General features: G+C 39.0%; 1 protein-coding gene and 1 pseudogene across 6 annotated transcripts in view; both read right to left on the bottom strand.

Moving 5' to 3' along the window:
- Nucleotides 1-4,839, bottom strand: part of HLTF (helicase like transcription factor) — a 51,616-nt gene extending 46,777 nt beyond the window's left edge. For all 6 annotated transcript variants that reach the window (XM_019439161.2, XM_019439169.2, XM_019439165.2 and 3 more), the window contains exons 1-2: nucleotides 4,731-4,839; nucleotides 3,402-3,609 (exon numbers count right to left, since the gene is read on the bottom strand). In XM_019439161.2, the coding sequence (XP_019294706.2) occupies nucleotides 3,402-3,609; nucleotides 4,731-4,750 (228 nt within the window). In that variant the 5' untranslated portion in view covers nucleotides 4,751-4,839. The remainder of the gene's footprint in view (nucleotides 1-3,401; nucleotides 3,610-4,730) is intronic.
- Nucleotides 4,840-9,204: 4,365 nt separating this feature from the next.
- On the bottom strand, nucleotides 9,205-10,174 carry LOC109257998 (60S ribosomal protein L15-like; annotated as a pseudogene).
- Nucleotides 10,175-12,881: the final 2,707 nt, after the last annotated feature.

Here is a 12,881-nt window from a genome sequence, read left to right as displayed (position 1 = left end):
TCTCTCTCTCTCTCTGCCCTTATCTCTCCCTCTCTCTCACTCCCCCACCGTCCCTCTCCCTCATTTGGGCTCTCTCTCTTAAAAACAAAACAAAAAAACAAGACACAAATATAGAACACAAAGAATAAAGACCTGTATATAACCATAAACACACTTAAAATATTTTCAAGTATAAATGTTACTAATACTCTGTAGCAATACATTTGGAGATTTAAATAAAATAGATGCTTTTCTTTAAAAATATAAGTTGCCAAAATTGACTCAATAAGTATTTGAATCATGCGCAGTTTGAATGAAGCTAGAATTAAAAGGTACACACTGTTTGATTTAATGCATATAAAGTTCCAGAACAAGCTAAATTAATCAATAACAACAAACTTAGATTGTAGTTGTTAGTACAGGTACAGCAGAAATGACTGCAGCAAGACACAAGAGAACTTTCAGGGATGATGGAAATAATCTATACCTTGACTGGAATGGTGATTATCACATATATGTATTTGTCAAAACTATTAGAATAATATACTTAAAAATGTGTGCATTTTCTCATGTAAACCACATGTCAATAGAGCTGGAAAAAAGTTGAAAATAGTAAGTATGAACAGATAAATACCTCAATTTTTATTACAATACATTTTCATAATAATGATTAACTCCAAAATGTCCATCAATAAGGAAATTTAAGGTACCATATAGACTTGTATTGATGTGAAAAGATATTCCTAATATTCTACCAAGAGAAAGAAGGATAATCACTGTAATGGGCTTATTATGATCTCATTTTTTAAATACATAACGTGATTTCAATTTACATGCATATGCTCACAGAATAAAGTGTAGAAAAATAAAATGAGTAAGTTATGGTCCAGGATGGTAGACTACAAGAAGATTTAGTGCTTTTTCTTTTAGCCATTTTAAAATAATGAATATGTATTACCTATAAAATACATTTTGAAAAATTAAAAAAGCGATGATTACTTTTAATGAGCTTACCACATTTACATTAGCTTACCAGTGTCATAGAAATTATTCTAAGATCAACAAATAGTGAATGTTCTGAGATCAGAAACAACCATAATCTAGCATTTCACAATGGCTTAAAATAATTTAGAAAACAATCTAACTTTTGAAAAAAACACAAATTAGAAATAGGAAAGCTCAGAGATGGATATGAGAACTAAAGAAGAGATGGACATGATAAGAACTGACTTCAGGAAAAAATCAGAAATGAAAAACTATTTCAGAATTAAAAACTAAAGAAGAACACAAAAGTCCACAGACTTTATGGAAAACATGGTAAGGGAAATAAAGGACGAAAAATTAAAAAGTGAAAAAAATATGAAAGTATTTCAGAGAAAGAAATAACCACATACACAGGCATACATATATGCAGAAGAGATCTAATACATACAGAGTAGAATGGGGTCCCTAAAGGACAAAGCAAGTATTTAAAACTGTAATTAAAGAAAATTTTTGTGAAATAGAAGAAAATGAAGTTACAGAGCAATCATAAGACATACCTTAATAAAACTACTAGGCTTCAAGCTTATGAAAAATGCCCTTTAGTCATCAAGGCAAAAATTTCCAATTCACTTATATATGGGAGAAAAATCATGCTGGTATCAGAATTCTCACCAGCAACATTTATGCAACATCAAATTATCATGGAGAGAACATATGGGTCAAGGACTTTATATTCAGCCGAAAGTGCTCTTTAAGTATAAATATCACAATTACAAACATACAAAAATTCAGGAAATCTTGTTCTTTCCTAAGGAATCTTCTAGATAACACATTTCAGACAATTACAAAATAATCTAAGAAGCTGCAATATAAAGAAAATACAGGAGAATTAAACACTAGACAAATCCATATCATGAAATTCTTTCCCAAAGAATTTCCTAAGAATATGCTTCAGACAACCAAAAAATTATCTGAGAAGCTTCGACATAAGAAAAATATGAGGGAATAGAAGAACTGACAAATGCAGAACCTTGCATAGCACAAAAAATGTAAAATAAAAAAGTAAAAAAAAAGCAACCCACAAAACAAATGTAGTTTCTGCAACAAATCAATGACATGAAGAAAAGGAACATAACCACCAAAGGTAATGTATGAACTTTCTTTGATACCAATTTTTTAAAAAATGACCTATAAAAAGACATTTTTAAACAATCAAGAAAACAGATTATGGATTAGTTGCTGGATGTAATAAGAAATTATTATTTTGTTAAGTATGAAAATGACAAGAGAAGTCTGAATGTTTTTAGAGATACATACTGAATTAAATGGATGTAAACTAATACAATAGAGATTTTTAGGACTAAAGGATAAAAGAAAAAGAAAAAGTGATGAAACAAATGTGCAAAAAATTTTTTAACTGCTGAATCTGGATCACAGGTATGTGGTTTACTACATTATTCTACTTTCACACGTTTAAAACATTTCCTAAAAAGTTAAAAAATAAAACTAGAGACATATCATCCAAAGAGCACAGAAACATACTACATAACCATAACAAAGAAAATTACTGACCAGAGAAAGTCCTATATACTACCTCTCTCTCCCTCTCTCTCTCTCTCTCTCTCTCTCTCTCTCTCTCTCACACACACACACACACACACACACTCTCACACATACACATACACACTGCAAACAGAGACACAGAAAGACAGACGTAGGGAGAAAAACTGGGAGACAGTCTTACTACAGAAAGGAAAAAAAAAAAGGACCTAAAAACAGATAATTCCCTTATCTAGTAGGAATTAATCTTCCTAAATTAAAAATATTAGAGTACAGAAACATCCTGAGGGACACAAGAGAAGGCAAAGAACTGACTTGGAAGTCACTTTGCAAATGTACCTAGTATCTGTACTTCCTGAACAAATCATCTTATCTTCTTAAGCTTCAGTTCCTCAGTTATAGAGAGGGGCTAATAGGGGCACCTGGGTGGCTCAACTGGTTGAGCGTCCAGCTCTTGATTTCAGGCTCAGGTTATGATCCTAGAGTCATGGGATCAAGCACCCAGTGGAGCCTGGTAAAGATTCTCTCCTCTCTCTCTCTCTCTCCCTCTGCCCCTCTCTCCCACTCATGCCCTCTCTCTAAAAATTAAAAAAAAAAAAAGGGGGGGGGGGCGGATAATAGATGTCCTATCTGCCACACAATCATTGCAGCCATCAAATGAGACCATATAGGAAAAAGTGTTTTGTATATTATAAACAGGATACAAGTGCCCAGAAAAAGGAAAAAAACAATTAGTCATTAGGTTATTTGTTATCTCTTGCTCAGATACACTCTAATTACTTAAAATAAGTATTAATTATAAAGCCACCTTCCAATTCTTATCTTCTAGATATTATCTTCTAAGTATATTTCATCTTAATATCTAATGTTATACTCACTACTCCTGTGTAATAGCGTAGTCCAACTACATGACCTCTCAAAGTTCCAAATAAAACTGAATCTAGCTCTTCATCACTAGTTAGGAAATCGTCTGGAGGTATAATATCTTGGAATTCAAAACGGGGAAAGAAAGTTGGATATGAGAGGCGTGGAAAATTTCCATGGGCTCCGTATTGGACAGTCTGCAAGTACTTCCAAACAGGATCTCTATTAAAAAAAGCACAGAAAAACGATACAATATTTAATCAAGTATTTCCCAAAGACGATATTAGATTTTTGGCCATTTGTTTTCTCATTTCAATATGTTAAATCTTTAGTGGGAATTGCCGCATATTGATAGAGTTTCTCTGGGTAAAGCAGGGTGTGGAGTGGGGAAGGTTTCCAAGAACCCTACCTGTTCAGTAATGCCTCTTCTACCCACCAAGTACTCAAAATGAAAACTCCAACAAGGGTTTGCAAATCTCCTTCCTAGTGAAGACCATCTATTTAAATTGCGATGTATGTGATGTCTGTAACTCTAATTACATACCGAATTTCAACAGAAATTGAACTAGAAAAGGCTTGCAAATATAGAACTATTATTATACGTGAAGCTATTTATATCGTTACAGATAAATCGAGCATCCACTACCTTAATTCTCTCCAAACAGAACCCTTGTTTTATTCAGGCACCCAAACCACGCCATCACGGGAAGCTGAACGCAAGCTTCCCACTCCGTTGGTTTAAGGGTATCCTCAAACCCCTCATGGATAACTGTTTCAGGAATAGGCGTGTAAACCAATCTGAAAAATGGAAAATAAGAGGAAGCCGGCTGAGGCGCTTCCAGGAAGTTTCCACTCTGCCAAGAACAGATGGAAGCTATTTCCCCGCGTTTTCCTTTTACGCCGTACATTAATCCTCTGGCTCCACTGAAAATACATATTTCCATGCCTAAGAATGCACATAAACTGTGAGGTACTGGGGGACAAGGGCTGTCTTAATCGGCCCTTTATTTCGAGCACATCGCCTAGCGCACAGGGGGCATCTAACCGGTGTTTGCTCAATCAAGGTCCGGGCTAAAGAGAGGAGCTTTGAACCCCAGGACCACCACAGCCCTTGAGAGAGATTTCCCCAAGGCCCTGGCATGAGGCTCGCCAGAGGAGCCTCCCCTCTCCAGCCAAGGCTATGCATTTATTTCTCCCGCGGCGATACGAGCTACCAGCAGGACGAATACCAGCTGCACTGGGAACGCGAAGGGAGCTCGAAGGGAACGCGGGGAAGGTCAGGTTCATTTGGGGACGCCGACAGGCCGTTACCCCCTACGCCCCACCCCCTCCGCCCCCTTCACCTCTTGAACATCCAGGACATGGCGCTGAGCGGATGACGAGCGGAACGCCTGGGCGCCCCAAATCGCTCTCGAGCCGCCTCGATACGCCTCCCTACAGGCCCCACAGCCGAGAAGCCCAGGGCAGATTCCGAGCGCCTGAGGAAAAGCGCACGACTGGAAGACGCGAGGCTAGCCAAACGTCGACGCCGTCGCCTTCTAGCAACAATCTGGGAGACCAGCGACGCTTCGTGACTGACATTGGCAAAGTCCAATCGCGAGGAAGGGGCCTAGGAAAATGAACCAATCAGAGCACAGAAAGGAGGGCAACTCCGCCCCACGCAGGGATTCAAAGACTGTAGGGGGTCCCGGCTGCAGGGGCGGTTCCATCCGGGTTCTTCCCCGCCCCCAAGGCGGGCGCGCGGGAAAGCCACGCGGCCCTTGGAGCTCGCGTGGCGTGTTGGCGGTGTCTGCGTTTTGTTTGATCCCTTGGTTCAAACACAGGGAGACGACTCTCTTTTCCACTGTTTGCCCCGGGCCTCACGTCTCAGACCCCTTTTTCAGGCCTTACCTCATCCTGCCTCTAATTTCCTCATTTGATGTGACCTGTGACGGAGTCTTCTAAATAAGCCCCGAGATTTTCCGAGCTCTGGAGATAGCATGGAGTTACTTTCCTTCACTTCCTGTGGCGAACCCTGAGTGTTTTGCCCTCAAACTATTCATTTGAAGTGTCGCTATCGAATCTGAGCATACGGAGTTCAGGAGAACCTCCTGCATTTTTTTTTTTTTTTTTTTTTTAAGGAAAATTTTCATTTCTAGTAGATTAAAGGCATAGCATAACTTTGTTGGTGATTGCTGGGAGTGGTGAGGGGGACCAGCTTCACCTGAAGCACGTCGCTGCCCAGGTGCATAGTGGGAAGAAGCCTATTTTCCTTAAGGAACTGTAGGAGGAACTGCGCTCCACGATTGGCTTTTGTGAACAAGTCTGAGGACAGTCAGAGGAGAACTGGATTTGGGGTGGGTTGGCCAGGGGGCCCGGCTGCAACTGCGGGGCTGGCAAGGCTGGGCTCTGCACCTTGGGAGCCTAGAAGAGGCTAATTCAGCCGGCCTTTTAACTGGTGCGGGAGCTGCACCAGAGTAGGAAGCTGATAGTGACTTTGAACTGCACTTAGGGGTCCATAAGTTTAATAAGAGAATTGCAGGATCAGAGGAAATGTATTTGTGAATGTGAGCGATGTTGACATTTGCCCTTCATAGAGTAGTCCATTTTACTCTTCCAACAGCAGACGATGAGGGGTATTCAATGAGTTTTTCAAGAGCCATTTGTTCGTTTTCCTAAACTATCACCTGTAAGCATGAACCAGCAGTGGAAAGAGAAATGTAATTTGCAGCAACTTTAAGAATCTTAATTTCCAAAAGTCTTGCTATGATACAAAAACTTCCAAGTTTATGTCATAACTAACAGGCTCGGGAAGACTATATATGATGTGTTTTTGCTTGTTTGCTTTGTTCACCCATATGGAGATAGTGACAAAGTTCAATAGAAGAGGAGAATTTTCAGGAATGACATAAGAGAGTTTATAGAGTAAATCTCTTAAGTGTATCTTAGGGAAAGGGCCTGAATGCCATCCATCACCCTGGGCCAAGCATGACAAAGGGAGGGATGATAGCTCAATAATTTCTGAGATCCCATTAAAAAAGGAAGCTATGTTTTATTTTCCAGATTGTAGCCTCAAGGTTCTGCAGATCTTGGAGTCTTAAGAGATGAGAAATGTGCCAAGGCAATAAAGGAATAAAGGCTAATAAAGGGGCTCTGTTAAAGGGCTCAATGGCAGCCTTTCAAAATCTTACGACAGTCCCCAGTGACTCTCCAGCTCTGTGAAGGCTGGAGGACTTCACTAGGTCATAGTTCTAGCCAACAGAAGCAGGAGGCTGGTGCCTAAAGATGAGGTGGGACAAGTTATATCGGTAGTCGATGCCTGCTGAAGGTGAATGGAACCCAAACATAAGCCCCCTAAAGAGTAACAGAATGGGGACTGAATCTGAAACCTGTATTTAATTGACTTCAAATCTTAACATGCCCAAACTACTTGGAAGTGACTAAGTTACCTCCCATTAGGCAAACTGAAGGTGTAAGACAAATTAAATTCAATAAAAAAATACAAAGCATTATCTCTGCAAATGGAGTCCGTGATTGAATTAATACATACTACTACACATCCATATACACATACCTCAGTGAATTTATACCTAGGTATTTATATCAGATACCTCTAGATGGTTGAATTAGGGGATTTTCATTTTCTTCTTTTTTATAATATGCATGTAAAATGTTCTCTGTATTGAAAATGTATTGCCCTTTTGCCATAAGAAAATTATAAAAAAATATAAACTAAATTGTATTAAAGAAATTATGAAGTGGGGCACCTGGGTGGCTCAGTCGGTTAAGGGGCCGACTTCGGCTCAGGTCATGATGTCGCGGTCCGTGAGTTCGAGCCCTGCGTCGGGCCCTGTGCTGACAGCTCAGAGCCTGGAGCCTGTTTCCCATTCTGTGTCTCCCTCTCTCTCTGACCCTCCCCCGTTCATCATGCTCTATCTCTCTCTGTCTCAAAAATAAATAAACATTAAAAAAAATTTTTTTAAATAAAAAAAAATTATGAAGTGTTTCAACTTTGTTTTTGTTACTTACAGAAAAGTTGCAAAATTAGTACAAAAAGTTCCCTCATACCTCTTACCCCATTTGTTTTAACAATATACATAATCACAGTACAATTTTCTTTTTTGTTGTTGTTTTTTTATTTTTCAATATATGAAGTTTATTGTCAAATTGGTTTCCGTACAACACGCAGTGCTCATCCCAAAGTACAATTTTCAAAATCAAGAAATTAACACTGATACAATACTATTGCTGAACTTTTTTTTTTTTAATACAGAATACAGAGGAAAGGATCAAATATAAAATCTTTTGTGGCTTATTTACAACAGAATTTTCTCAGACTTAGTCAGGACCCCAACAGATACTGGGGCAGATTTCTGTGTACATCAGCTGGCAGGGCAGAGGAAGTAATATAAAATGCCAAATAAAAATCTTCAATAATATAATGAATATCAAGTGCCTGCCTTGAAATAAGCACTCAATAAATGCTCTGTCGTTACTATTATTGAAATAGAATTATTATCTAATGAGTCTCTAGCATTTAACAAGAAGTATAGTTGATTGAAGCTTATTTCCTGGTGCTCAGCAGCTGGGTTATTCCTAAATACCAGAATTTCCTGGTGCTCAGCAGCTGGGTTATTCCTAAATACCAGAATAACACTGTTTCCAGAAGCCAGTCATTTTCCCAGGTGTGTGTCCTTGATCGGACTGAATTGTTTCATCAAGAACCAGGAGACACTCTGATCTCAACTCCCATTCTGAGAAATCTGTGGTGTTCCAGATTACAGAAGGCTTTCTCAGGAGATAATTGTTTCCTCCTCCTTCAGGCCTTGACTAATGCTCCTACTCAGCAGAAGACCAGAATTGCTGAAGAATCAGGCCCGTCTGGGATCCTAACTTCAGGAAAGCACAACTCTGGGCCATGGAATTATTTAGGGTTCTTGTCATGGCCATGGTGAAAATTCTTATTTTAATGAATACTGCAAGGATTGGTGAAAATTTTTCTGCCTCCTTTATGGCTGGAAAATTAAAAAAACAAAACCTCAACTCTAAATATACTTTAGATATTATGAAAAATACTTTTTTAATGTGGGAAACTATATAGTATTAGCAAATCAGTTTTTAGTCATCATCACAATTCACCAAACCGCTGCATCCTACAACCATACATAGGCTAATCCAAAATTAAGGTTAACTTGCCATCCTTTAGAAAGTTAAAAAAACCTGCAAAATTTCAAACACATTTCTCAGATTTGAAGAAAAAAAGAGCATTTGAATACATATTTGGAGGAATTTAATCTCCTGACCTAATAGAATTAGAAATTCCAAGAGACTCAAGTTCATAAACAGATGAAACTTTAGGATGAGAATATATTAATATCATGCTTGAACTGCTAACTTTGTAATATTTACAAATGAAATTTCCATTTCTCAAATATTTTTAGAAGGTGTTGGGTCAAAGAGATTAAAGTCAGATGTACCCCCATACTAAGTCAACACAGATGGCTGTAAATATTCAGAAAATTGAGCTTATCAGGAAACAACAGTTGGCTACATTATAAATTTGTGAAAAAAAAAGATAATTGAGAGGACAAGACACAGTTTTACCGGTAACATTAATACAGATTTTTTTTCTTGAAACAATGCGAAACAAAGCTAGCCTGGTGTTCTAAGATGTGCTTTTTCAGATACTCTGGTAAGAGAGAAATCACTATAACCTTGTTTAAAATTACCCTTTATTTGAAAGAAAATTTTGAATTTAGGAAAGAAGTGGCAAACATATTTTAAAAAATATTGACGTCATAAATTGTTTATTAGGTTAAGAATTTTAATTTACTTACATTAGCAGTAACAGTGGAGCTGGAGGGTACTGCGTCTTCTCCAAGCTGCCTCATGTGGAACTTGTGACCCTTTCCAAGGCCACGCCTCTTGGGGCCTACAGGTCAATTCTTGAATCTCCCTGTGCTTGAGAGCTAGTTTGCTGATCCAGTGAGTGTCGGGATTTCTTCTGACAGCTTTATGTAATGGATCAATGGGGATAACCTCAAAGAATCCGTACGTGGGATCTTCACCAATCCAGTAAAAATTCAGGACTCTCAGAGCCCCATGGTGGCATCCAGCTTATTCCTAGGCAAGAGTGAAGACTTGGGGCAAACTTTAGCTGGTTAACACCATGATGGACAGGCTTGCCATAGGTCGCACCTTTAGGAACTTGGCATTTGTAGTCACCGCAGTGCATGTGAATCCGATACATGACACAACCTTGCTTGGCGTTGTATCCCAGTCTGGGGGCTTTAGCATGTCAGGCTGAATGGGGTACCCTGTAGAGCGCAGAGTAACTGGCAGTACTGAGAATAATGCGCATTACATCAGACTGTGTCTTTCTCCATAGCTCCAGGATGTACGTGTAAGCGCCCATCTTGGTTGACCTTTGAGTGAAATGGCTGCTGCCAGATGGAAAGGAAAAGAGCTTTCTTCCACAATCCCTTTTGGGCACCTCTTAATTTTTTTTTTTTTCTAAGTACTAAATAGAATAGTTCTCAATGTTTTACCCCAAGAATCCCTTTATTATTGAAGGATCACCTAAAACTTAGTTTATTCAGGTTTTTAATCAAGAGTTTTTAATTAGCTTTTAACAAACTTGAAATCATGTATTTTCAGGAAAAATACTTTTGAAAAGCTTTTTTAAACCTATACATTTTTATTTGAGGAGGTACGTTTAATTTTTTTTATACCAAAAATAGGTGGATAAATATTATTAACTTTGCCAGGGGTTCCTGGCCTCAGGCTAGGAATTACAGAGGTCTATGTGCCAGACACTTGTATATACACATACAAAAGTGTATAGTACATGGTTGAGAATAAAAGATAAGTTGTGATGAACAATGGGTGTTGTATGTAAGTGATTAATCACTGAATTCTACTCCTGAAAACAAATTGCACTGTATATTAACTAAAATTTAAATTTAAAAAAAATAACTGGAAAAAAAGATAATTAATACATAGTCTCTAACTATACAAAAGAAAATAATGCATGTCTTACATGGGATTATAAAGCAGAAAGGCACACCCAATGAGATACAAATCACTAAACTGCAAGGGAGATTAACAAAGTGGGGTAATACAGATAAAAAAAAAATACTGGGCTCTGGAAACTAGGGAAAGGAGGTTTCACGGACGAGGAAGCAGCTAAACTAGAGGGGATTGACGATTTCAATGGGTGTGTTGCAAAGGATTCGTTAAAGCTGGAGGAAAAAAAGCACCAAGTCAGAGAAGCAGGCCATTTAAAATATGATGGAGTGCTTATTTTGGGTAAAAGAATGTCTATTGAGACTATAAAACAGAAATGAAAATGTCATCCAACTAAACCCAGAAAGAATGCAGTTCTATATTTCTCAATATCAACTTAATGTAGAATTAGGGCTGGACTACAGAAATAACAAGAGAGTAACTGTTTTCCCAAACACTAAGACTTGACATGATTTTGTTGATGTTAATTAGCCAAGGGATTGTCCTGCTGTCCACCACCCACCGCAAGAGTCCCTTGCAATCAATGCCACACTTAGCAAGAATCTTCCTTAATGGATATTGTCTCTGCCCAAAACAAACTACAGATCTTCCTCAACTTATTATGGGGTTATTTCCTGATAAGCCTATCCTATGTTGAAAATATCTTAAGTTGAAAATGCATTTAATACACTTAACCTACAGAGCACCATCACTTAGCTTGGCCTACCTTAAAAGTGCTCAGATTTGTTAGCCTACAGTGGGGCAGAATCCTCTAACACGAGCTTATTTTATAATAAAGTGTGGATTATCTCATGTAATTTATTGAATACTGTACTGTAAGTGAAAAACAGAATAGTTGTAAGTTCACCAGTTGATTGTCCCTGGGATCACATGGCTGACTGGGAGGCTGCCTAGCATCACGACAGTATCGCAATGCCTATCAGTAGCCCAGAAAAAGATCCAAATTCAAAATATGAAGTGCAGTTGCTACTGAATGTAATCGCTTCTGCACCACAGTAAAGACAAAAAAAAAAAAAAAAAAATCATTAGGTCAAACGGTTGTGATCGCCTGTAAAACAAAAACAATATGAAACAAACACAAATCCAAAACAAAACTAAGAGACCATCACAGCAAGCTTTGACCCTGCATGGTTGACCTGTGCCCCAACATATTTCCTCTCCTACTCCCTCCACATTAAACACCACGCAAACAGTAAAATAAAAGTCCACATCAACCTAAAAATCTTACTGGAATACTGCTGTGTAACTAGATGTTGTCATCTTCCTCCTCCAGCTACTAAACATTCTCACTCATTAAGCTAGGGAATCATTACAATTATTATTGTTTTAGATTTCAAAGGTAGTTCAAAGTCCCAGAACAAACACAACGAAATTACATATTCTTCTTCGTCATCACTGAGGATTAATTATCCCAAGGCCTACCGTCTAAATCCCCATTTCCTGATTCAAGACTAGTGTAATGTTCTACCTCACATCATACAATTTAACAACTGACAATATACACAAAGACATTAAAAGTCCCACAAAAGTCAAAAGTAAAACAAAAAACAAAAAACACGCAAAAACATCTGTACGTGGCATCACACAGGCTAAACTTAGCTAAAGACACAAAAATTTACTAGTTTTATAAAACTATGGGCGTCTTAGGAAGTACTTGAGAAATTATCGGTTTACTAAAATAGGATACAAATTTCAGGTGGGAGCAGAACACTAAAACCACGTTATACTCTGACAGAAGCCTTAGCCCTGCATACCCCTTGCCCGGCTTCCTGCCTTGCGGTCCTTCTGGTTTCAGCTCCAACTTCAGTTGCTCTGGGAAACCTTTCTCACCCACTCGCTTCCGCTCAGCACAGCAATTAAAATACATGCCCTTCTACTCAGGCCATTTTGTCAGCTAGCTTGTTAGCCTTTTCCAAATTGTGAGCTCTGGAATGAATAAATCCCACGCCATCCGAAGGTCAGGCAGAACCCCGATTAAGAAGCAGAACGTCCGCAGCCCTTCAGGCTACAGCAATCGGAGCCTCGGCGGGAGGCGGCACGTGCCCACTTCTCGCGAGAGCAGATACCAGGCTCCAGCTCGCAATGCGCATGCGGAGTTGGGAATGCGGACCTGGAGACCAAAAACTACTTATCCCAGAATTCTGTGGGCATGCATCCTCCTTATGCAGGACTATGTTTCCAAGAAAGCCCTGCAGGATCTCAGTCCGTGTTGGGAAGCTTTTCTCTCATCAGAATGCAAAAGGCAGGATTAACCCGTATGTTTCCTTATGCTGCCGAAGCTGAGACAATCCCTAGTTTTCCCGGGATGGTGTCAGCGAAGCCTCTCGTTTAGACTTGTCATAGTTTGTTAGACCATGATGTCATTAGAAGTTCAGAGAAATCAAGATTTTGCAAGGAGAAGAAGAAGCAGGGAGACAGCTGCGCCCGACCCAGCCTTGTGCCAAGCAAGGGCAGATGGCTGAGGATGCCCAGATCTTCTTCAACTCACA

The sequence above is a fragment of the Panthera pardus genome, unplaced genomic scaffold, assembly GCF_024362965.1.
Source record: "Panthera pardus isolate Hobbes unplaced genomic scaffold, ASM2436296v1 HiC_scaffold_16, whole genome shotgun sequence".
Lineage (NCBI taxonomy): Eukaryota > Metazoa > Chordata > Mammalia > Carnivora > Felidae > Panthera > Panthera pardus.
The sequence above is the reverse complement of the archived record's forward strand: the minus strand, read 5'-3'. Positions and strand labels throughout refer to the sequence as shown.